The sequence below is a fragment of the Phacochoerus africanus genome, chromosome 2 (assembly GCF_016906955.1).
Source record: "Phacochoerus africanus isolate WHEZ1 chromosome 2, ROS_Pafr_v1, whole genome shotgun sequence".
Lineage (NCBI taxonomy): Eukaryota > Metazoa > Chordata > Mammalia > Artiodactyla > Suidae > Phacochoerus > Phacochoerus africanus.
In genome coordinates, this window is record NC_062545.1 from 189,857,448 (window position 1) to 189,884,441 (window position 26,994).

At 38.1% G+C, this 26,994-nt stretch overlaps 1 protein-coding gene across 1 annotated transcript in view; it reads left to right on the top strand.

Moving 5' to 3' along the window:
* Nucleotides 1-26,994, top strand: part of KIAA0586 (KIAA0586 ortholog) — a 131,620-nt gene that overhangs the window by 57,935 nt on the left and 46,691 nt on the right. Inside the window, 7 exon segments of the mRNA XM_047767448.1 lie at nt 550-747; nt 5,043-5,198; nt 5,952-6,171; nt 7,450-7,703; nt 8,903-8,979; nt 15,389-15,523; nt 19,334-19,511. Coding sequence (XP_047623404.1) covers nt 550-747; nt 5,043-5,198; nt 5,952-6,171; nt 7,450-7,703; nt 8,903-8,979; nt 15,389-15,523; nt 19,334-19,511 — 1,218 coding nt within the window.

A 26,994-nucleotide genomic window follows, 5' to 3' on the forward strand; every position in this document is an offset into this window, starting at 1 on the left:
CATACCTGTAGAGCTGCTGATATCAAGCCCCTAAACCACTATAAAAGTTGAGGAGGACTAGCCTGTAAAGTTAGTAACTGATATATCTGAAAATAGAAGGAAAGAAGGTTTGTCTGCATATTTATGAAGAAGCTGCCATTTCTCTAAAATGCCCCCACAGCCCTTGTGTCTCTGTGTTTTACCAAGATCTGTCACATATTTTCCTGGTGCCCTACTTACAGAGGTGTGGATTGTTTTAATGAAATCATTTAATGTAGATGCAAATCCTTTCTAACACTCAGTTCTGTAGTGGTAGGAAAGAGGATGTATAAGTAAATTTTCATCCGGGTGTTTTCCTCCTTCCCTTTTTAGTTTGTTAAGAGAGGATGTTTATTATGTGAGTTTAACCATCTTCTCTTTCATAATATTAAAGTAGATTTTGTATTTTCATTTTATTCCTCCTCACATCATCTTATATACATTATTCACATCTCTAAAATTTTAAGAATTAAGGCTCAGAATACAGGTACGTTTCTTGCACACTTATTCTGAAATTCTTTTATTTTTTAGTGGAAGGAACAAGCAGTGGTGCCCTCCAGCTTTTTGTTGATGCCGGGGTTCCTGTGAATTCAGACATGATTAGGCATTTTGTGAATGAAGCTCTTGCTGAGACCATTGCTGTTATGCTGGGTGATGGAGAAGCAAAGAAGCAAGGTCCTGTTGTTACAAGTATTTCTGGGGATGTTTCAACAGCACACTTGCCGGTAGGTGTGATTCTCCTTCATGACTTGGAGTCCTGGGGAATTTTTGATAATTTTATTAAAGAACAAGTAAAATAGACCAATTTTAAGTTGGATCATAGATCATAGTTTGTGGTGGAGATTGGTTTCTTGTAGCTATCATTTTAGTAACAATGTCTTCAGCATTTTATTTAAAAAACGTAAAAACCTATAGAAAATTTAAAGTATGATGCAGTGAACATTTGTGTGTGCTTTACTTATACTTACCAATGGATAACATTTCGGCACATTTTCTTTATCTGTCTTTACATGTTATATATTATATGTTCTTTAAAAATCATTTGAAAATTGCAGATATCATGGCACTTCTGAAAGCATCAGCAGAAAAAAAATATCATTAACAGGATCTCCTAAGAATAAGATTCTTTCTTACATAACCAATATACAATCGTTACACTTCCTAATATTGACATGTTCCCTTTAACAGTGGTGTTAACAGCATATAATATGGAGTCCATATTCATTTTTTTTCTTTTTTAGGGCTGCACCTGCGGCATATGGAGGTTCCCAGGCTAGGGGTCTAATTGGAGCTGTAGCTGCTGGCCTACGCCACAGCCACAGCAACTGCCAGATCTGAGCCGCGTCTGCAACCTACACCACAGCTCACCATAACACCGATTCTTAACCCACTGAGCGAGGCCAGGGATCGAACCTGCAAAACCTCATGGTTCCTAGTCAGTTCATTTCTGCTGTGCCATGACGAGAACTCCTAGAATCCATACGTGAATTTCCCGTTGTTCAAAAAATATGCTTATAGCTTTTATTTTTATTGTTTTTCTTTTTTTGTTGCTCCTCGTCATATGGAGTTCCCTGGCCAGGGATCATTAGATCCAAGCCACAGTTGTGACCTGTGCCACAGGTTTGGCAACACTGGATCTTTTACCCCACTGTGCTGGGTGAGGGATCAAACCTGCATCCTGGCACTTCAGAGGTACTGCTGATCCTGTTGTGCCACAGTGGGAACCCAGGATTTTTTTTTTTTCTTTTTAGGGCCACACCTGAGGCATGTGGAAGTTTCCCAGGCTAGGGGTCGAATCCGAGCTGCATTTGCATCCTACACTGCAGCTTTTGGCAGTGCTAGATCCTTTATCCTTATCTGCAGAATTGTCATGGCTTTTTTTTAACCTTTGCTCTTTGAAATATATTTTAGTTAAGTTTAGTCCTCTTTAGGGCTGCACCCGCAGCACATGGAGATTCCCAGGCTAAGGGTTAAATCAGAGCTGTAGACACTAGCCTAAACCACAGCCACAGCAATACCAGATCTGAGCCACATCTGTGATCTATACCACAACTCACAGCAATGCCGGATCCTTAACCCACTGAGCAAGGCCAGGGATGGAATCTGCGTCCTCATGGGTGCTACTCAGATTCGTTTTCTGCTGAGCCATGATGGGAACGCCTAAGATATATTTTAAAGTTAGTTTTCAAGTTCTATAAAATATTTTGTTGGGGATTTTTTGGAAGTTAATTCCATCTTGATTGGTTTAATTTTGGGAGAATTGACATCTTTGAGATACAGTATCTTGTGAGCCATCACATAAGGTTTTGTGAAAGATTCAATGAGATAATATACGAAAGAGCTTAATCCAGTGCCTGGAACTTGGTAAATACTCAATACTATTGTTTCATTATTACCCATTTAAGACTAGTAGAATACCTTTAATTCCTATCATGATGTTGAGTCAGAAGCCTTATATTTGAAAATAGCACTCTTATGCTATAGCTTTATGGAGTCAAGAAGGAAAAAACATATGGTGTATTTCTTTCATTTAAAAAAATAACCTGGGAGTTCCTGTTGTGGCTCAGGGGTTAATGAATCTGACTAGGAATCATGAGGTTGTGGGTTTGATCCCTGGCCTTGCTCAGTGAGTTGAGGATCTGGCATTGTTGTGGCTGTGCAGTAGGCTGCAGCTACAGCTCTGATTTAACCCCTAGCCTGGGGACTTCCATATGCCATGGTGTGGTTCTTTAAAAAAAGAAAAAAATTAAAAAACAAAGCTGACAATATGTTATTTATTAAGCAGTTCTGTAGAATTTCCGATATACTTAATGATTTTTAATTTGTATATCAATTTGCAACTCATACTACAGAGTAAAGGCTAATCATCCTACTGTAAAAATGTTTTAGAGAAGAAAAAGACAAATAGAAAAGTAGGCAAGAGACATGTCCAGAGAGTTCACACATGAAAAGGAAATACAGTTGGCCCACATACATACAAAATAAGGTGGTCAGTCTCACTGATAATAAAAAAAAAAAAAATCACTGAAATTCCTTTTTTACAGATCTTATTGGTAAAGCCTTAAAAGCTTGATTAATGCCATTATTCAGCAAACCTTTGAGAAATGAGAATTCTCATACTTTCTGATGTTAGTGTAAAATAATACAACCTTGTAGAGGGAAATTTGTATTCAAATTAAGAATGCAATTAGTGGACTTCCCATCGTGGCACAGCGGAAATGAATCCAACTAGGAACCATGAGGTTGTGGGTTTGATCCCTGGCCTTGCTCAGTGAATTAAGGATCTGGCGTTGCTGTGAGCTGTGGTGTAGTTCGCAGATGTGGCTCGAATCTGGCGTTGTTGTGGCTGTAGTGTAGCTCCGATTCGACCCCTAGCCTGGGAACCTCCATATGCCTCGGTTTTGGCCCTAAAAAGCAAACAAAACAAAACAAAATAACTCAAAGTGAGCAGTCATAATAGGTTTGAAAAAAATAAGAATGCAATTAGCCCATTAACCAAGCAGTTCCACTTCTGGGAATTTATGCCATAGATAACCTATACATATGTGAAATGACTTAAGTCTCAAAACTAAAAATAGAACTACCATATGACCCAGGAATTCCTATCCTTGGTGTATATCAAAAAACCCCAAAAACACTAATTTGAAAAGATACATGCACTCCAGTGTTCATAGCATCTTTATTTATAATTGCAAAGATATGGAAGCAACCTAAGTGTCTATCAACAGATGAATGGATAAGGAAAATGTGTTGAGTGTATATTTCATTATCTATAATGGAATATTACCCAGCTATAAAAAAGGATGAAATTTTGCCATTTGCAGCGATATGGATGGAACTAAAGATTATCATACTAAGTGAAGTAAGTCAGACAAAGATAAATATCATATAATATTTATCATGTTTATCATATATCAATGATACCATATTTATCATGATATCATTTATATGTGGAATCTAAAAAATGATAAAAATGAACTTATTGAAATGAAACAGAGTCACAGAAAACTCATGGTTGCCAAAGGGGAAAGGCAGGGAAAGGATAAAGTAGGAGTTTGGAATTAGCAGATACAAACTACATATATAAAATAGACTTATAAATACTTATAAATATATATATATATATAGGTATGCTTATGTATAAGTATATATAAATATACATATATATGTAAAAGTATATATAGGTATGTGTATATAAGTATATATATTTTTATATGTGAGTATAGTATAACTGAATCACTTTTCTATACACCTTAAACTATAGTAAAACATTGTAAACCAACTATATTTAAATAAAATAAAATAAAATAAACATAAAAAATTTTAAGTGGGAATATAGCCAGTATTTTGTAGTTACTGTAAACTAAGTATGACCTTTAAAAATTATATAACATTAAAAAGTAGAATATTTTAGGCATAATAAAAGAAATGATTTAGGATTATATTTGATAATTCTGTAAGGGAACTAGGTAGATAGGACATGGGTAGGATCATTATCATCCTTTTGAATTTGTAATCATTCGAGTTACCTATTTAGATTGACTTTATTCATTTATTTCTTCTCTAGTACCTTCTATCTCCACATTGTCTTCATTTCCCCTACTTTTTCTTATCCTTTCATTGCTTTTCATAAACTTTGTTCTTTTGTACTAAAAGGCTAATTTTTGATATCTGGTCAATTATAAAATGCTTTCTTTCTGTTACATGGTCTACCCAGCTTGTGTTTGGATTTGATCTTCAGCTGTGTCTGTTTAATCTTCCTCTCTAAATTAGATAAGGGAGGCTTAGATTTCTTAGGGGCCTCGTTCAGAGGCAGAGCTGTTTCAATTGCCTGAGGCTTTCTGCAGGCTGGTCTTTAGTCTAGTGGCCAGAAGTTTAAGATCCAGGATCTCGAGTGCTCCATTTTCCCCATATTAATCCATTTGAATTTTAGGCAACCCTGAATAACATCATTTTATTTTTTAAATTACCTTTATTTGGAGATTATAAGTGCCATTTATCTTGTTTTATTTGTTTTAGGCAAGAGCATGTACCCCCGTTGCCTACCCCACAGCCAACTCCTCCTCGCTCACCTTCACCACTTCCTAAGGAGTGTGTGTTGGTAAAGACTCCAGATTCTTCTCCCTGTGTTTCAGATCATGATGTAGCTTTACCCGTGAAAGAAATATTTGCTGAAGAAGGTAGAAACCTTATTTCTCTAACTCAGTTTTAATTTTAGCAACTTTTAAATACAATATCATGGCTTGTTTTATAAGATGCTTTGCAACTTTTAAATACAATATCATGGCTTGTTTTATAAGATGTGATTAATATACACATACCTGTTGCTTACTAGTTTTTAGTAAATCATTTTTTCTTGAAAGCAAACTAAGCAATTGGTTGCCACTTTTATTTATTTATTTATTTATTTATTTTGTCTTTTTGCCATTTCTTGGGCCGCTCCCACAGCATATGGAGGTTCCCAGGCTAGGGGTCTAATTGGAGCTGTAGCCGCAGGCCTACGCCAGAGCCACAGCAACGCGGGATCCGAGCTGCGTCTGCGACCTACACCACAGCTCACGGCAACGCCTGATCGTTAACCCACTGAGCAAGGGCAGGGACTGAACCCACAACCTCATAGTTCCTAGTTGGATTCATTAACCACTGCACCACGACGGGAACTCCGGTTGCCACTTTTTAAAAGTATATAATCTAGTAGACATTTAGACTTTTCAAGTTCATGGTGATGTTGAAAGTGATAAATCTTTTCAAGATTATTTTCTTGTACTTTACTAAGTTAATTTGGAAATGTTCCCATCAATGGCCATCATCATTATTATTAGTTATTATTGCCATTATTTGTATGCCAAAATGTTAAGGGATAAATAAAACAACTTATCTTGCCTTCCTGTGGACTTCTTACTGACTTTTTTTCTTTTAAAAAACACCTTTAGGAAATGATATGCCTGGCATCACACTCGTTAATACCCCAGCAGTTACCCCAGCGACTACCCCTCCTCCTGCAGCAGTTCTTACCCCAACTTTGTCAGAGACTTCCATTGATCAGTTGAAGATATCAAGCCCTGAGCTGCCCAAGCCATGGGGTGACAGAGACCTGCCACTGGAAGAAGAGAATCCCAGCTCTCTTCAAGAAGAGCTTCATCCGAGAGCTATGTAAATGATAATACATTCACTCTTTTTTTTTTGTCTTTTTTGTTGTTGTTGTTGTTGCTATTTCTTGGGCCGCTCCCGAGGCATATGGAGGTTCCCAGGCTAGGGGTCTAATTGGAGCTGCAGCCACCGGCCTACGCCAGAGCCACAGCAACGCAGGATCCGAGCCGCGTCTGCAACCTACACCACAGCTCACGGCAACGCCGGATCGTTAACCCACTGAGCAAGGGCAGGGACCGAACCCGCAACCTCATGGTTCCTAGTCGGATTTGTTAACCACTGCGCCACGACAGGAACTCCACATTCACTCTTAGTAACTGTACATTTCATCTTCGGTTGACTTACGTGACCCATTGAAAAATCAGAAATGACAAACGAAGGTTCATAAACCACAAGCTATTCTATACTTTAGTTGGAATAAACTTCATAAATTTTAAATTAAAAAAATTTTACCAAGTTTATTTATACCTTTAGTTCTCTCTTTTTAAAACAAAACTTTTTTTGGGAAACATTAAGATGAAGATATCTCTAACATTGTTTTTGGGTTTGTTGTTTTTTTTTGACCGCACCTGCGGTGTGCAGAAGTTTCCAGGCCAGGGATTGAACCTGAACCACAGCTGTGACAATAGCGAATCCTTAACTGCTAGGTCACCTTGGAATTCTCTATGATGTTTTTAATAAAATTAGAAGATGATTTTTCCCCCCGCTGTGAATCTTCATTTACTGTGATCAGTTAACTTTTATGTGGTCAAAGATCCCCATGTGGATTTATTTTAGGGATGGTAGAACTTTCAAGATGCTCTGTGATTAAAACATGAAGATAATTTTGGAAAAATGTCTTATTGGTTAATTATATGGGGCATATTATAGAAATATATAAATTTATATATCAGTATAGAAATATGTCTAAAGGAAATGTAGTACTTTGAATCTATTTTTATTTTTAATTTTTTTTTTGTCATTTTGCTATTTCTTTGGGCCACTCCCGCGGCATATGGAGGTTCCTAGGCTAGGGGTCGAATCGGAGCTGTAGCCCCCGGCCTACTCCAGAGCCACAGCAACGCAGGATCCGAGCCGTGTCTGCGACCTACACCACAGCTCACGGCAACGCCGGATCGTTAACCCACTGAGCAAGGGCAGGGACCGAACCCGCAACCTCATAGTTCCTAGTCGGATTCGTTAACCATTGCGCCACGATGGGAACTCCATGAATCTATTTTATATAAAAATTAATATAGGCCTTCACTGACCTAATAAGTTCAAAATATGTCTTTTTCTTAGTGTAATGTCTGTGGCCAAGGATGAAGAACCTGAGAGCATGGGTGTCCCTGTTCAGCCTCCACCTCCAGAGCCAGTTCCCGTTATGGCGCTTCCCACTGGCACTAAGGCTCCTGCCCCCACACAGATGCCAAGTTTGGATTCATCAACAACGGAGAGCACCTTTAGCATCACTGTCACGGAAACTGAACCTATAGATAGACTCCTCTCTGAAGGAGAGATTTTATTGAACTGTGGTCAAAAAGTGGTTCCTAAGAGTAAGTTAACATGCCTCAATTGATTTTACTGGTTAGATTATCATAATTCCTACGTAATTCTCTTCTAATATGTTTTTACTTAAATTTTCAAGATTTAACATGGTATAATAGAAAGAAGATGAACTCTGTGCAAATTAACTTTCCTAGGCCTTAACCTCAGAAATATCCCCTATAAATCTCTATAAATCTCTAGAAATAATGTTACTCTTAATAGTTTGGGGTATACCCTTCTAGTCTTTTTTTTCCGTGCATATATAGATACCTAAATATATTTGTATGTGTATATATTTTTACCTTTAAAAATAGGGTCATACAATACATATGGTTTTGAAACTTGAATTTTTTAACCTTAAATATGTTGTGGACATTTTTCTGTATCAATACATACAGTCCTACCTCTTTTTTTCAGTACCTGGGTAGACTGTAAAAACAGTGCCATAGTGATAGGCATTTAGGTTGTCTTCAGTATTTTCAAACTGTACATAACTCTCTGCTGACCATCCTTGCGTGTATGGGCGTGTGCACATGCACACATACACGTATATATCTTTGTGAGCTTATATAACTGATAACTTTCTTTTTTTTTTGCTTTTTAGGGCCACACTCATGACACATGGAGGTTCCCAGGCTAGGGGTCGAATCAGAGCTACAGCTGCCAGCCTACACCACAGCTACAGCAATGCCAGATCCTTAACCTGCTGAGTGAGGCCAGGGATGGAACCTGTAACCTCATGGTTCCTAGTCAGATTCGTTTCTGCTCTGCCATGGCGGGAACTCCTAACTGATAACTTTCATAGAGTACATGCCTAGAAGTGGAATTGTTGAGTCAGAGTATGCACTTTTAAAATAGCAATACATTGCAAACATGCTCTCCTAAAGATGACTCAATTTTAAATTTTAATCAGTTTTTAATTGTATCTGTAGTATATAGGAGTACCTCTTTTTCAATTTCATGGTTATGGTTGGTGTTTATAGCTCTTTCTAATTTCTCACAAGCTGGTGAGTGAAACAAAAATCTCACCTTTGTTATAAAATGTACTTCAAAAACAACTGGTGAAATTGAATAGCATATGAAGATATGTGAGCTTTGCCAGTATTTTATTGTATAAATTTGAAAGTCATGTTCTATGGCTTTATGGTCAGATTATTTGCTAAATTTATTTCTTCTTTTTTATAAATTTTTGTATTTTAATTTCTAGTTTTAGGAGATGAAGGATTGTATATGACAAACCTAAATGATAGCTTATCCAGTACTCTGCAGGATGCTCTTGAAATGGTAAGAAATGATTGACTTCACATTGAATTCTGACATGAAGAATATCTTGATGAACTTCTTGCCACCAATTAGGGTTTTTTCTCAAATATTTGAATTAATAGTCATAAAATTTTCTCTTCTTTTTTTCTTTTTAGGGCCGAACCTGCGGCATATAGAAGTTCCCAGACTGGGGTTGAATCAGAGCTACAGCTGCTGGCCTATGCCACAGTCACGCAACGCAGGATCCAAGCTGCGTCACGACCTATACCATGGCTCACGGCAACGCCAGTCCTTAACCCACTGAGCAAGACCAGGGATTGAACCCACAACCTTGTGGTTCCTAGTCGGATTCATTTCCGCTGAGCCACAATGGGAACTCCCATAAATTTTTTTTTTTTTTTTTGCGTCTCTCCATGCTTAAGTTTTATTTATTTTTTTTTATTTTCCTAATACATTATTTTTTTTTCTACTGTACAGCATGGTGACCCAGTTACATATACATGTATACATCTTTTTCTCACATTATCATGCTCCATCATAAGTGACTAGATGTAGTTCCTAGTGCTACACAGCAGGATCTCATTGTTAATCCATTCCAAAGGCAATAGTTTGCATCTATTAACCCCAGATGTTTTCCCATAAAATTTAATAAAATATCTGTGAAGGAATTTAAGGTTTCTTGCACATCTTATCACATTTGCACATTTTATTATCATAATTGTGGGAATTAATAGATAATTATTATTAACCTCTGTGGCTCTAGCAGTTGAAAAATGCAGTTGATATAATTAGGTAATGAAAATCTAATTCAGTGAAAATTGTTACCTGGATATGTTGGTTTTACAACGTTTCAGGTGGGACCTTCACTGTTGAAAACCAACTGTCTTATAATACATTTAAAAAATTTTCCCCAACCATAATTATAATTCTTATGCTAAAAAATAATTGAACTTAGTGGCTTTAAAAAATACTGAAGTAGGACCCAGGAGTCCTACTTATAGTAATACCTCTTCCTAGTTATTATCTAACTTTATGGAGAAAAAAATTGATGTTTAAAAATATTACATATTTTAACATATATAATACATTATATATATATATAAATATCATACAGAAATTATAATAGGAGTTTTCTTTTGAAAGCTAAGGAATAGAAATCTTTATTTATTTATTTATTTATTTATTTATTTATTTATTTTTCCTGCTGTACAGCATGGAAATCTTCACTTTTTTTATATTTTCAAACAACCTAGGCAAGAAAAGGTGGCTCTACTCAACTTGGTCTGCAATTATCCATAGCCTTTGCTAAACACTGCTATTATTGTTGCTGTTAAAAAAAATCTTATTTGATAATTTTTGACATATGCATATATCTGTAAAGTCATTACCACAACTAATGTAATGAACATATTCTGTATCCACTCCCAAAAGTTTCTTCAGGCCTTTTATAATCCCTCCTTCTTGTCTCTTATTCCTCTCATCCCCCATACCTCTCCAGCAATCACTTATCTACTTTCTGTTACTGTAGATTAGTTTGCATTTTTTAGATTTATATGAATGGAATCATGTGGCATGTATTCCTTTTTTTTTGCCTAATTGCTTTAATTCAGTGTAATTACTTTGAGATTTGTCTGTTATAGTTTGTGTCGTGGTTCCTTCCTTTTTTATTGCTGAGTAGTATTCTACTGTATGGATGTACCACTGTTTGTCCATTCACCTGTTGATGGACATTTGGGTTTATTCCAGTTTGGAGCTATTAGAAATAAAGCCGCTAGTTCCCGTCGTGGCTCAATGGTTAACAAATCTGACTAGGAACCCTGAGGTTGTGGGTTTGATCCCTGGCCTGGCTCAGTGGGTTAAGTATCCAGCATTGCTGTGAGCTGTGGTGTAGGTTGAGAACGCAGCTCGGATCTGGCATTGCTGTGGCTATGGTGTAGGCCGGCAGCTACAGCTCTGATTCAGACCCCTGGCCTGGGAACCTACATATGCCTCCAGTGTGGCCCTAGAAAAGACAAAAAAAGAAAAAGAAAAAAAAGAAATAAAACTGCTGTAAGCATTTGTGTACAAGTCTTTGAATGGATATATGCTTTCATTTTTCTCTGGAAAATACTTAGGAGTTGAATAGATGGATAATATGGTAGTTATATGTTAATCTTTGAGAAAAACTATCTAATTTGACCTCTCAAAATTGTAGACTTTTCCTAGCTATGTTTTATATTACTATAAATATTTTTAAGCTTTGCTCAGTTAAGTACTTAGAGACAGTTTTACCCTTTTGACTTGTTTTTAAGGTTTGTTAGGCAAGACTAGAACAGTACTATGGAGAGAAGACCCTTCTATGTACTCCATCCAGGGCCTCATTAATAAGGTTTCCCAGCCTGGTTAGTGGGCCAACCATTATCTAGGCTCTGTGTGAGCATCAGGCACTGTTTTACCCAGTCCCTTCTCAGGTGCTTGTTCCTCCAGCTTCCTGTAATCGTCTCAGATGCGTCTGCTGATCAGTACTCAGCTTAACACCTAAAGGAGTCTTCTTTATTTATTTATTTATTTTGTCTTTTTGTCTTTTTAGGGCCACACACGTGGCATATGGAGGTTCCCAGGCTAGGGGTCTAATTGGAGCTGTAGCCACCAGCCTACGCCAGAGCCACAGCAACGTGGGATCTGAGCCTCACCTGCGACCTACACCACAGCTCACAGCAACACCGGATGGACAACCCACTGTGCGAGGCCATGGATTGAACCTGCAACCTCATGGTTCCTAGTCAGACTTGTTAACCACTGAGCCACGACAGGAACTCCAAGGGGTCTTCTTTAGATCTCCAGAGTTTACTCCCTCTGCAGCTTTCACTTTTCTGTTTGTTTTAGGAACTCTAGCTATCTTTGCCTCCCTGGAGTTTCAGCTCCAGCTTCTCAGGTCAGGGGTCCACTGAGCCCTGCTTAGGCTTTCCCTCCTGTGTCACTGCCTGGAAACTCTCACAGGCAACCGGTTGGAGCATAGGGTTCTCCTGATTTGTTTTCCGTCTCTCAGGAAACGGAAAACAGTCTTTTGTTACCTGATGCTCCATACCTCGGAATGCAGTTTTTCACATGCTGTGTCCATTTTTTTGCTGTTTAAGGGGTTGGGCATATCTGGTCCTTATTACTACATCCTGACTAGAAGTAGAAGTCTAGCTGCTTTTTTTTTTTTTTTTTTTTTGCTTTTTAGGGCTGTAGACGCAGCATATGGAAGTTCCCAGGCTAAGGGTCTAATCAGAGCTACAGCAGCTGGCCTATACTACAGCCACAGCAATGCGGGATCCGAGCCAGGTCTTCGACTTACACCACAGCTCATGGCAACGCTGCATCCTTAACCCACTGAACAAGGCTGGGGATCGAAGCAGCAACATCATGGTTCTTAGTTGGATTCATTTCCGCTGCGCCACGATAGGAACTCCTCTAGATGCCTTTTTATCTTCCCACTTGCATCATTATATATGATCATGATGATGACAGAAAGATTAGTATATTTTTGAAACATGTCCTTCTTTCTCCTTACAACTGTAATGTAAGAAATTTCTTTAAAGCAACCTATTTAAGTGATGTAAACTACAACAGTGTATTAAATTCACCAGTGGAATTTTCAAAAGATATGCGTCCTGGCCCACCCTCTGATATATTGATTCAGTAGGTCATGAGGATTTTTTATGTGTGTGTATAGGTTAGAAGCCTAGATCTGAATATTTTGAAATAGCTTCCAGGGCTTCTGATATGATTGATCCTTTGTTAAAAATATGTGGGAGTTCCCGCTGCGGTGCAGTGGAAACAAATCCGACTAGTATCCAAGAGGATTCGAGTTTGATCCCTAGCCTTGCTCACTGGGTCGGGGATCTGGCATTGCCATGATCTGTGGTGTAGGTCACAGACGCAGCTCAGATCCCATGTTGCTGTGGCTGTGGCGTAGGTTAGCAGCTGCAGCTACAGCTCTACCCCTAGCCTGGAAACTTCCATATGCCATGGGTGCAGCCCTGAAAAGAAAAAAAAAATGTGACTGCTCTTCATTTTACTTTGAACTGAATAATGTTAAATGACTTGTTTTTGCCATATAGCTATGTAGTAACATGTTCACAACACTTTTTATACAGATACATGATACTTTTGCCTCTCATTTTAAGCTATCAGCTTAAGCTAATAACTATAAATTTTGAGCTCTAATAAGGGCTGTATGAATCCTAAAGCTTGAGTTGCAAGGGCCTGGGTATGTGTGGCAGACACTTGTCAAATCCGAAAGCTTTGAAGGCTAGGTGTCAATTTATGCTATTAAAGACACAATGGTGTACAGATGCCAAGTGTGGAGGTTTGTATATTCAAGTAATAAAATTTGTTAAAAAAATTTGCTTTATTATGTGTAGAAAGATGAGCTAATTAATGAAGGAGAGTTTTGATAGGATTTTAATGGAGCGGTTACTTTTCTAACAGTAATTATTTGTGCCAAGTAATTGATTGAGTCTGTTATAAAGAGGGTAGAAACCATTTTTATAAAATAATATGGGGGAAGCATAAATGAGAAGTCTTTATTACACTAACATTTGGCCTACTTAATATGTCATGGCTTTTTTTTTTTTTTTCTTTTTAGGGCCGAACCTGGAGCATATGGAAGTTCCCAGGCTAGGGGTAAAATTGGAGCTGTAGTTGCTGACCTGCACCGCAGCCACATCAATGCTAGATCCGAGCCACATCTGTGACCTACACCACAGCAATGCCAGATCCTTAACCCCTTGAGCGAGGCCAGTGATCAAACCTGTGTCCACATGGATACTAGTCTGGTTTGTTTCCACTGAGCCATGATGGGAACTCCTCATTATGGCATTTTTATCCATCGTTAGAACTTTATCATGGTGCCAAAGCACATTTATTTAGAGTAAACAGCTAAACTGAACCAGGACTAAATGATAACATCTTTCTTTTTCTTCATTTGAAACTAAACTTTAATATTGGTATTTTTGCTAAGCCTCCCTCAGATATGCTACGAATTCATGATAAAGTCACATGCAGATGTGTAATCTTGAAAAATAGAATAACTTTTAAGTGGACCAGTAGGCATTTCTCTATATACAGCTGGGGAATGAAGACTTGTACTCCAGAGTTAATAAACTTTATTTTGTTAAACATGAGATACTTAAGTAAAAATATTATTAATGGAATTTAAAATCATGTTAAGGAGTTTATGTCATGGCTCAGTGGTTAACGAATCCGACTAGGAACCATGAGGTCATGGGTTTGATCCCTGGCCTTGCTCAGTGAGTTAAGGATCCAGCATTGCTGTGAGCTGTGGTGTAGGTTGGAGACACGGCTTGGATCTGGCATTGCTATGGCTGTGGCATAGGCTGGCAGCTACAGCTCCGATTAGACCCCTAGCCTGGGAACCTACATATGCCACAGGTGTAGCCCAAGAAGAGGCAAAAAGACAAAAAATAAAATAAAAATTAAAAAAATAATATCATGTTAAGACTTGTATTTATAAGGACATCCAGTTTTCTGGCTCTGAGGCCCACACTATCCTTCATTTTTGGACTGGTCTATTTTAAGTCGCTAAGCTGGATCTTCTGGTGAGGGCTTTCAGTATCTGCTCCTTAGCAAATACTGGAGGTCAGCACAAAGGCAAAGTGACAATTAAAGGTCTTTAGGTGCCACCACATGTTTCTGCAGTTTTCATTTTTGTCTGTGGTCCAGGTTGCATCACTGCTACAGCGCTTTGCCCCCATTGCCACACTGTGGTGCCGCTTTGTACACTGCATAAACACAAAGCAAGAAATCGTGTGAGCGGAAAACTTGATGACACTAGAAAAACATTTATGAATCATTGAAACTCAATTGCATGGAACAGTGGGTCCAATTTTCATAAGCTTTTATAATAAATTTCCAGGCAAAATATAACCAAATTATTTTATACTGTTGTTTATATTGAGGCAAACACAAAGGATTTTTAGTATAGTCGAATGGAAAAGAGAACTAAATGAAAATAAAGTGTTCATCTTCTTTCTGTAAAGTGCTAATGTGACCATTTTCATGATGACTGTTAAGTTTTGTTTTTTTTTTTTTTTTTTGGTCTTTTTAGGACCGCACCCTCGGCATACGGAGATTACTGGGCTAGGGGTCTAATCAGAGCTGTAGCCACTGGCCTATACCACAGCCACAGCAACTCGGGATCCAAGCCACGTCTATGGCCTACAGCTTAGCTCACAGTAACGCCGGATCCTTAACCCACTGAGCAAGGCCAGGGGTTGAACCCGAAACCTCATGGTTCCTAGTCGGATTCGGATTTGTTAACCACTGAGCCATGACAGGAATGCTGATGACTGTTAAGTTTTATTCATCATAAATTATGAGGAATGTAATCATTTGATAGATTAATTTTTTCTTTATTATAGTAATTACCTTTATTTTTTTTTAGGAAGATGATCCTCCCAGTGAAGGACAAGTGACTGGGATGTCCTATAGAAAAATTCATGCAGATGCAATTCTTTCTCTTCGTACTAAACAAAACCAGGAATCATTAGTTCAGCAGCAAGCTGCCTGTCATTCAGAGGTACTTTTTAATCTTAGAATTTTTCTGTTATACCTAAATACAGGAAAAAGATAGCAAAAGTATTCCTACTTTTTTTTTAAAAAAGCATGCTACTACTTCACTTTATTCAGGAATCAGCCTTGTGGTAACTGTAACCTGGAAACACAGAGTTATGAGTTTACAGCTAAAAGGAATTTAGGCCATGTGTTCTGATCTTCTTCTTCTACAGATAGAAAGAACTGAAGCCCTTTTAAATGGTTTGTGAAGGTCATCCATTCATCTTTTTTTTCTTTCTGCAACCATTAACTGAGTGTCTACTATATGCCAGACACAACCTCAGAAAAGATACAAAGATGAATTAGGGAGGATCCCTGCCTTTAAGCAGTTACAGTCATGTAGGAAGAAAAAAGCTCAAACAATTGCTCTACCATGCAGTAACTGATCAGACAGCTGTATTTATGTGTATATGAGCGCGGAGGAAGGAAAACTCCACTTGAAGTTGGATGACATTTGTATAGGATATGATATTGATGTGGGTCTTTAAAAATCCAATAGAATTTTTTTAGGCAGCAGTGAAGGAGAAAGACATTTCAGAAGCTGAGATAGCACATGTTAAGGGGTAAGAGCCAAGAATGATTAGGGCTGTTTAGAAAGTGTGCAAAGTCTCAGTGTGGCTAGAGCTTTAGGTAAAGAGATAAGTCTGGAAAAGTAGATTGAACCAAATGATCATAATGAACTCTTTAGGCCATGGTAGGGTTTGGGCACTGTGAAGCCCCTTAGGAAGAAGTTTTTTTGAGAGGTTTTGTATTCCTGTCCTGGCATGAGGAGGCGGGAAAAGGAATGAGTGCCCATGGGTTCCTGGTCAGATGTCACCTGTAGCTTTTCACCCCAGTTAGGCCTTCATGCCCCTGGTGGTGCTTGGGGTACTAGTGTCTGCAGCCCAGATTGTTGCCAAAATCTTTATGGTTAAGGGGCAAGCAGTGATGATCTCAAGTTAATAAGGGAAAGGGAATGACAGCAGCATTTTGCTCCAGTCATTCTCACTAAACCTGTTCCCGCCCCCTTCCCTTCAGGATGCAGCCTCTTTCTTCCCACACACACCAGGGTAAGTTAGCAGTCAGTCTTTCCCAGGGTTTTTTCACAATTTTATTTCGTTCTTAGAAGCCATGATTTCGTCTCACTTCTGTAGTTACTCCAGCATTGATTTAGGGATAGGAAGCTGGTGGCCTTTGTTAGTGTGTCACCTTGGCTAGACCTGAAGCCCAGAAGTTGGAAGTTTATCCTTTCCAGGTCTTTTTCTAAGCATCTAAGCATTTGCATGTATTTGTGTGTGTGTGTGTGTGTGTGTGTGAGTGTGTGTATTTGTGTGTGCTCATGTATGGATAATTTTTGAGGTATATGTATGTGTTATTCTGCAGTGTGATTTTTTAAATTTAACTATAAATCCTAAAGATATACCATATCCTTTTTTAATCTTATCAAGTACTATACCCTAGTTTATTCTGTCGAGTGATTTTTAAATTGGTTTCAATTCTTCTCTATTTACACTATAATAATAAAATCCTTTTTTGCATTATGAGGAATTGCCTCTCTATGTAGAATAATGAGAAGTGGAATTACTCAAAAGGCACAAGCATTTATAATTTAAATAGATACTAATAAATTTCTCTCTAAGTATGTGAGACTCCTTTCCAATACCATGCATATTTTTAATCCCAAATTTTTGCCAGTCTGATTAAACAGTGACATTTAGCATGTTATCATATGTTTACAGAATTATTAAATGTTTGTGATAAGAACTACTTACAATGACACATCTGTAAGTTAAAATATTGCTTTGGTAAGAAAATAGTAGCCATCCTTTGTGCTTAAAACTCTGCCCAGAAGGAGCTTTGGATCAATAAGAGTTGTCTGATGGCAAAACTACAATTGGTACCTTTATGTGGGTGGACTAGGTGTACTACTGTAGGTTATAGGCTTAGAACTGACATGAGTCTGAGCTTTGAGTATAATAGGAAAATAATAAATACGTAGAAGTATGAGAGCATTTTGTGAATAGGGAAGCTAAATTTTCAGGAGGGTCATTGAGTATTAAGATGTTCAATAGTTCAGCAGTTATAAGAACCCCATAAAATTGGTTCATAATGGAGAAGGAACTGCATATTACACAACATTGTACATGGTAGTGGCAGAGTAATAGAGGCCCTGTTAAATAGTTCTAATTAATTTTTAAGGAACCTGAAGCTGCCATCGTTCTAAACATTGCCCGAGAGACTCCAAGGGTTTTATATTCATTGCAGAACAGTCTTTTTCTATTCAGAGGATGTTGAGCAATTGATATTCTTAAAGAAAAGTCAGATTAGGGAATAAGAGGAGATACAAATCTATAGAGGATAATTAGGGCAAATTATAGAAAATCTTGAGTGCTGAGCTAAGAAGTTTTATTTTGTAGTCAATAGAGTCATCAAAGATGTTTCAGCAGTCATTTCTTCAATATTCAAGTAAAAAAACACTCTTGGTTGAATTAAACTCCTTTTAACTAAAAAACTTGAGAGCTTTCATATATTGGAATTTTTGTTCAGTTCTTGATTAGTAAACTCATTAATTAGAATATCCTCAAGTCACAAAATGTGCTAGTGATTAGGGCCTACAATTTTTTATGCAGAAAAAAAATTGAACTCGTCAGTTTTTAAGTTTTTGTGTCATACATTTGGTAAAGTAACATATTTGTACTTTTTGTACATTGTTTTTTCCTTTTATGGCCACATCTGCGGCATATGGAAGTTCCTGGAGCTATAGCTGAGGCTTACGCTATAGCTTGTGGCAGCGCCGGGTCCATAAGCCACTGAGCGAGGCCAGGGATTGAACCCTCATCCTCATGGATACTGTGTTGGGTTCTTAACCCGCTGAGTCACAATGGGAACTCCAGCATTTTCAATAAGTTATTTATTATAAAATTCACACTAATACTTTTAGCCAGTTTGCATTCATGAAGAACAAGGAGTGAATTTTCTATTCTTCTGATTTTAAGTTGTTTGAACAGTGTATAATGTGTGACAGCATGTAGTGTTTTAAATAATAAAATTTTTCTGATGTATTTTATTGCTGTCTAATTTGGAGGTTGAAAAAAAACAGATAATGGGTATTTAACTTCATGAGAAATAAGGTGTTAAAAACAGAGCTTATTGGCGTTCCGTTGTGCCGCAGTGGTTAACGAACCCAACTAGTATCTGCAAGGACGTGGGTTCAATCCCTGGCCTTACTCAGTGGTTTAAGGATCCGGTATTGCCTTGAGCTGTGGTGTAGGTCGCAGATGTGGCTCAGATCTGGCATTGCCGTGGCTGTGGCGTAGGCCAGCAACTGCAGCTCTGACTTCACCCCTGGCCTGGGAACCTTATGCTGTGGGCACTGCCCGGAAAAGACAAAATAAATAAAAACAAAGCTGATCACTTAGACATATTTTTTCTTTGTTTGTTTGTTTTGCTTTTTAGGGCCGTACCCACGGCATATGGAGGTTCCCAGGCCAGGGGTTGAATCGATTGAGAGCTACAGTTGCTGGCCTATACCACAGCCATAGCAATGCGTGTGCATCTGTGACCTACACCACAGCTCAGGGCAACGCCGGATCCTTAACCCACTGAGCCACAGCAGGAACTCCCCACTTAGACATCTTAAACTCACTGTCCTGTAGTATGTATATGGCGTAATAAGCACTTTCTGAAATCCCTTTCAAGCAATCGAGTGGTCTGCATCACAATATATTTGACAAATATTTCTTGCTCTGACTCATTTTAATGTAATATTTGTGACAATGGTTTCTACTTCTTGCAGAACTTAGAAAACAGTGTTGATGAACTTAGTGGAGGACAAAGGCCCAGTCTGAGAGCAGCAGCAGAGAACATCTTACTGGGACATTCTGCCTATACGCAGGAGCCTGTGGGTAACACAGAGTCTTCAGATCAAAAATGTGCTCCTAAGCCATTATCTCAACAGTGTGACACAGTTACAGGTATACACCAAAATACTGCTTCTTGATGTCAGAATATTCACTTTGAATCCCATCATACTTTCTTTGTACTGTTTCCACACTGAATTCTTCATTCTGTTTTGTGTTGTTATACTCTTACGGTAGTGTTCCTAATCTGAATTAAGAAAAGCATAACTAGGAGTTCCCATTGTGTTGCAGAGGAAATGAAACTGACTAGTAACCATGAGGATGCAGGTTTGATCTCTGCCGTGAGCTGTGGTGTAGGTTGCAGATGTGGCTCGGATCCCGAATTGCTGTGGTTATGGCTTAGGCTGGTGGCTATAGCCCCGATTCGACCCTTAGCCTGGGAACTTCCATATGCCTTGGGTGTGGCCCTAAAAAGCAAAAAAAAAAAAAAAGTGTAACTATTTTCAGGTAGGGGCTTGCCTAATTTCCTTATTAAAAGGAGTGTAATACCTTTTTCAATGATTTATATAGCAGTATTTCCCCAAATGTGATGTAATAGTGTTGGCACATGAATCACTGGGTGGTGCATGAGATAATTTTGGTAATGTGCGTTATGTCTACTTAGAAATTTTTGAGTGATGTATTTGTTTTAATATATGATAGAAAAATATAACTAGCACATCAAAACTATGACATAATAGATCTTATGTAGAATAAGTTTAAATAAGGCAACATTGTAGAAGTTCACCCTTTACGAATTTCTGACTCAGTGTCCATGCACTCTGGACTACTTTGAAACTTTATTAAGTAAACTTTCTCCTATAACACTTTGGCAATAAGAGTAGAATAGAGAACATCAATTTTATCTTATGTAGTTGATTCTTAGTATATGCAGTATACATGTCCTGTAGAGTCAGCAGAAACACTAAATTAGCAAATGCTGAACCCCTTCTAGGGGAAATAATAGGGTTAGGTTACTATGAGCCTCCGATGTTGTATACATTTTTTTAAAATTTATTTTTATTTTTTAAGTTTTTTTTATTATAGTTGATTTACAATGTTCTGTCAGTTTCTGCTGCACAGCAGAGTGACCCAGTCTATCTGTATGTACACACACACACACACACATATGTACATTCTTTTCCTCAACTATTATCCTCTATCATGTTCCATACTGTTATATACATTTTTGACAGGTGATCAGTACATAACCTTATTTTATGTATGTTTCTACTTAAAGACACTTATTTAATATATATTAGTGATTCATTAATATTGAACTCACAGCCAATAGCACTGTAACTCATTCCTGCAGGAAGCTTATCTAATACATGTATTTTTTCTGTAAGGCCCATCACAGCCTTCTTGCACTTAGGGTCACTAGAAAGACGTTTGGGGGCCATTTTAAACAGTAAAACCACCAACAAAATATGCAAAAATGTGAAAAACATGTCACTAAATAGACAGCAAAAAAGAACATTTGTTCACAGTATAAGAGCTGATAAGAAAGCAGAGTAGCACTGTGTTCAGCCTCACTTGCTGAAGTGTGTGTAGCGTGATTCGGGTTTTCATTGCTCTGCACGTGTCTACAAGTGACTGAACGTGCTGGGAGTATTAATTTTGAGGTTAAAAATAAATTTCCTCAAGGAGGTGAATTTGCAAAAAAAGAATCTTCAAATTAATGAAAATCAACAATATTCTCATTTATTTATTCTCCCCCTCATGCTTATGACTGCATTCTCTTAAATGAAAAGAACTTCTGGAGATACGCAGATTTCCCAGAAACCAGAAGAGGGGATGCCTGAATTTTAGAAAAGCATTGGTGTAGAGTATTCAGTGCTAGTTTTTTTCCCCCCATGGCTGCGTCTGTGGCAAATGGAAGTTCCTGGGCCGAGGACTGAATCCAAACTGTAGCTGTGACCTGAGCTGCTGCAGTAGGATTCTTTTTTTTTTTTTTTTGGTCTTTTTGCTATTTCTTTGGGCCGCTCTCGCAGCATATGGAGGTTCCCAGGCTAGGGGTTGAATCGGAGCTGTAGCCACCGGCCTACGCCAGAGCCACAGCAACGCGGGATCTGAGCCGAGTCTGCAACCTACACCACAGCTTACGGCAACGCTGGATTGTTAACCCACTGAGCAAGGCCAGGGACCGAACCCTCAACCTCATGGTTCCTAGTTGGATTTGTTAACCACTGCGCCACAACGGGAACTCCTGCAGTAGGATTCTTAACCCACTGTGCCACATCCTCGTGTCAGTTTTATATTGAGCAAACATCTTGTATCATTCAGAACTGAAAGAAATTCAAGACTGAGTTTTCTGTAGGAATAAATGTAAAGTAATATTTGAATTTGTTCTCATTTTATGTGCATAAGAGTATTAAATTTTTTACATTCTTTTAAATTATGATTCAAAGTGGCATAAAATGTGACTTCTGTTTCTTTGTCAGCTGTGCAGACTGCAATTACATAGAATTGACACTAGATGGCTCTTGCAGATCACTTGAGAGCTGCTTGGTACTTGGGAACAAGGAGGTACTTTTTAGAAGTGAAATCCATGAGGATACATCCTGTTCAGCTCCCCCTTATACCCTGGTAGCACCTAGCAGATTACCTATGGGTATAGTGCATTTTTAATTGTAGGTACATTGTAGATATTTATTTTGTTCAATTAGAAAAAACAATAAGTAATGTGGCATAAGATTGAGTATATAGATGAGTCAGTATAAGAGAATGTCTAGGAGTTTGAGCTTTTGGAATTTCAGGAATCAGTTCCAGCTCTGTATATTTGGGCAAATAATTTAATCTTTTTGAGCCCAAGTTAATTCATCTATGAAGTGGGGATGATATTTGTGTATTAGTTATCTTTTGCTCTGTAGCAAATTACCTCCCAATTTTTAAAATTATTATTATTTTAATAGGTTTACCCCAAAATTTAACAGCTGAAGATAGCAAACATTTATTGTCTCACATAGTTTTGCAAAGTCGTGAATCTAGGAGTGGCCTATCTGCATGGTTCTCAGGATCTCTTGAGGGTGTAGTCAAGCTGTTGGTGAGGCTCTGGTCATCTGAAAGCTTTAACTAGGGTTGGAGGAGCTGCTTTCCAGGCTCACTCACATGGTTGATGGCAAGATGCCTCAGTTCCTTACTACATGAACCTTCCTATACAGCTGCTCATGACACGAAAGCTGACTATTCCCAGAGTGGATGACCTGAGAGAAAGTGAGCAACCAAGATGGAAAACACAGTGTCTTTCATAACCTAATTTTAGATGTGACATGTCATTACTTCCACCACATTCTGTTGATAACACAGACCTATCCTGGAATAATATAATAGGGGATTACAGAAAGGTGCGACTGCCAGGACTCATGTATTAGGGGTCATTTAGAGGTTTGTTACCACAAAAACATCTACTTCATAAGGTTATTAGGGATAACAATCCATGTAAAGTAGTTAGTAGGTGACAATGCATGTAAAATAGTTAGCACTGTGCTTGATACATGATGACTGTTACTCTTTTTAGTAATGCTTGGAGTATGTAAAAATATCTCCTCAAATGTATTTAATAGAACCAGAAACTATGCACAGTTGCCTAAAAGGACGGTGCTAGAGTGAACTAGCTTGTTCCTCTTGTTTTAAATATCCTGTTACGTTATGGTTACTGTCGAAGAATGAAATCCATGTATCATTACTTTTGCTATTGGCTAATCTCAGGCCTTTCCTGTTGATTTTTAACAACTTCGTCTACAAAGGCTCCCATCTTATTATGTTGCCTGTCTGTATCCCTGCTCACTTGCAGAAAGTGTCCTACTTGGCAACCTATAGCCCCCTACCACTGTTTCTAATTCTGAGGCTCTCAAGTTGGATTGAGTAACAAAAAGATGCTAAATAGGCTTTGAAGAATTGTCTTGAGAATCCTAAAATGTAAACTGGAATTTTGAACAAACTGTGAAGACCCTGGGACTTAACTACCAATTAGAACTCTTCATTTTCTTAGCAGACTTACATTGAATACCTCATGTGTACCTGCTGCCATATTAGTACTGTATCAGAGTCTTGAGATAAGAGATGGTAGATATCTGCCCTCAAGGGAGTTTACAGATTTGTGTAGGAGAAATAAGATAACAGTTATAATATTGTGTGATTAGTGCAACAGCGCAGACTGCTGTAGGAGCACGGAGGAAAAATAGCCCACACATGACGGCTCAGAGAAGGTTTCCCACAAGAGCCAATGTGAAACTGAATCTCAGAGGAATTAGCCAGATGATGAAGTGTGATATGCATGTTCCATTTTGTTCATTTACCTATTCAGAAAAGATTTTTTTGAGTGCTTATTTCTGCTCTAAGTTCATTCTAGGTGAAAGGAATATAAAACCTGGTAAGGCCCTATCCATAATGCGTTTTTTTCTCTACTAGAGGTAGTAAATGACAAGGCAAAAACATGTGGTAAATTATTACAGTTATTGTGAGGAAGTCCATGTAGGGTGGGAGTAGAGGTCAGGTGTATCTGGGGAGGGCAGTCAAGAAAGACTTCATATGTGGGGAGCTTACTTGAAATGAATTCTCAATGATGAACAGATGATGGTGGAGTTCCTGTCGTGGCTCAGTGTTTAACAAATCTGACCAGGAACCATGAGGTTGTGGGTTCAATCCCTGGCCTCACTCAGTGGGTTAAGGATCCAGCATTGCCGTGAGCTGTGGTGTAGGGTCACAGATGCAGCTCGGATCCCAAGTTGCTGTGGCTCTGGCATAGGCTGGTGGCTACAGCTCTGAATAGACCGCTAGCCTAGGACCCTCTAAATGCTGCGGGTGTGGCCCTAGAAAAGGCAAAAAGACAAAAAAAAAAAAGAAGAAGAAAGACAAAAAAAGATGATGACCCTGTAGTAAGTGTAGGAGAAACCTTCCAGGCAGAATATGCAGTGAGACAAGGGGATGGACAGACAGTGATACTTAAGCAGGGACATGTAAGTACTTTATCAGTGAATTAGATCTTGGGATGCAATGAGATTGGGAGAGTAAGCAGAAACCATGTGAATATAGATGATAATACCAAACAGTTTTTGGATTTACTAGAAGACAGCAGAGGTCCATTTGTGTGCAAAATAGAAAAGAATTCCAATCTTATTTTGTATTTATTCCCTTGGAAATAAATTCAGTCTTGAGTTTCTCTGAATTCTGAATGTTTTGTGATATTCACAGATTCCCTTAAGGATTACATATAAATTGGAGTTCCTGTTGTGACTCAGTGGTTAACGAACCCTACTAGTGTCCATGAGGATGCAGGTTTGATCCCTGGCCTTGCTCAATGGGGTTAAGGATCCGGTGTTGCCATGAGCTGTGGTGTAGGTTGCAGATGTGGATCAGATCTTGCGTTGCTGTGGCTGTGGTGTAGGCCAGCAACTGTAGTTCCTATTCAACCCCTAGCCCGGGAACCTCCATATGCCGAGGGTGCAGCCCTAAAAAAAAGAAAAAAAAATTTATGCATAAATGAGCCATATGATCATGTTTACTTTTTATTTGGCAAGTTCATGTGAGGTGCACTGTGATGGACAGATTGAAAGGATTAAGACTGGGGGCAAGGAGCCTCCAGCTTTTATGTAGTTATTAAAGCAAACCTGGTGAGATGTTATTCACTAGTGAGAATATATAAAAAGGGAGATTTGAGAGACATTTAAGGAGAATGGGCAAGACTTAGTTTCAATATAAGAGGTGCGAAAGAAGAGAAAGAAGGTCTAAGAAATCTCCAGGTTTCTGGCTAGAATGATTAGATGGATGGTATTTGCATTCACTGAGAGAGAGAGGGAATGTGGAAGAAAGACAGAATTAGGAGGAAATAAGAATGAGTGGGGTTTCATCCATGTGGAATTTGAGGTACCGTTGGGTTTCATCCAAATGGAATAATTTATTGGACTTTAAAGAACCAAAGCTGCTGCTGGCACCGGCCATTCAGGGGGACTTAATCTTCTCTGAAAGTCTACTGTGTTTGCTTTTTCATAGCAATAAGATTCTAGAAAAGTAAAATTAGGGATTTCATATTTCAAGCATTAAATTTGACTTGAATGGAATAAAACTTTAAGCATCCCTCTTAAACAGAGGGCTCACTAATGTACATTATACTCAATGAATGTACCTTTTAGAAGTTACACAGCAAATTGAAATGTTGTTTGATTGCTGTCATGGAATCTTCTCCTGACCCCTTAGCATTAGGTTAGATGCCATCAGATACACTCTCTCTGTGTACTCCTGTACTGTCTCCTGCCTAATGCTGCCCTGATCATACTGATTTGTAATCTCACTTGAGAGTGGAGACTGTATCTTGTTCACTGTCATATCCCTGTCATCCAGCAGAGTATGTAGCATGGTTGGTAAATACACGTTAAATGATAGGGTGTAGTATGAGCTGAAACCTATTAGGCACTTTTAATGGTTTGGGGAGCTGTTTGATTATATACTTCCTTTGTTTCTACGTTTAATTTTTTTTCTTCTTTTATCACAATCACCTTGTGTCTTTTAAATTTTTTTCTTTTACGTAAAAATAAAATGTGATTGTATTATGAATTACTTTAAATTATGGGTTCTTTTTTGGGGATGCTCTCCATCTACCCCTCCTCCTCACATTTTCTCCTATCCCATTTTATGCCTTACCTCAGGTAACTTATGTTAAGATTCTGATATGTAACCTTCCTGGTTTTTTCACTTATGCATATAATTATATGCATGCATACATACAGTAACATAATTGGTACATATGATGTGTGTGTATTTGTTGTGATTTTGCAAGTTGGGATCATATCCATGCACACTTGCCTGCGGTTTTTTTTTTTTTTTTTTCATCTGGTAAACCCTGTGGAAATTACTCCAGGTCAAATAGTATTCCTTAAATTCATTCTTTATATTGACTGTATAAAACCTTTTAATGTGGATTACCAATAATTTATCAGTTGTTGCTCTATTGATGGGTATTTACTTTATTTTCATTCCCCCCCCCATTATAAACAGTGCTAGAGCAGACATGTCTCTGACTACTTGTAAGCTTGTTGGATATTTGAATTTGCTCTTCTGTGAGTTACCTACGGAAGTTACTTTGTAAGAGCTCGTTCTGCATTTTATTTTATTTTATTTTTTGCTTTTTTTTTTTTTAGGGCTGCACCTACAGCATATGGAGATTCCCAGGCTAGGGGTCGAATTGAAGCTGTAGCTCCAATTTAGTACAAATTTATACTAAATATGAACTCGTAAAAAGAATTCAGGAGACTACAGGTACAAACTTGTGCTGGAGAAACCTAACCATGCGATGAAAACACAGGAGTTATTTATAAAAGATGTAAATAACTATATAAAAATTTTTTAAAATTATATGGAAAGAATATAAATAATGCCAATGTACGAAGTACAAATTTGGAAAAAGAAATTTGCAATACAGATGACAGAAAATATCTAAAATACAGAAAGAGGAGTTCCCGTTGTGGCTCAGCAGAAATGAATCTGACTAGGAACTGTGAGGTTGTGGGTTTGATCCCTGGCCTCTCTCAGTGGGTTAAGGATCTGGTGTTGCTATGAG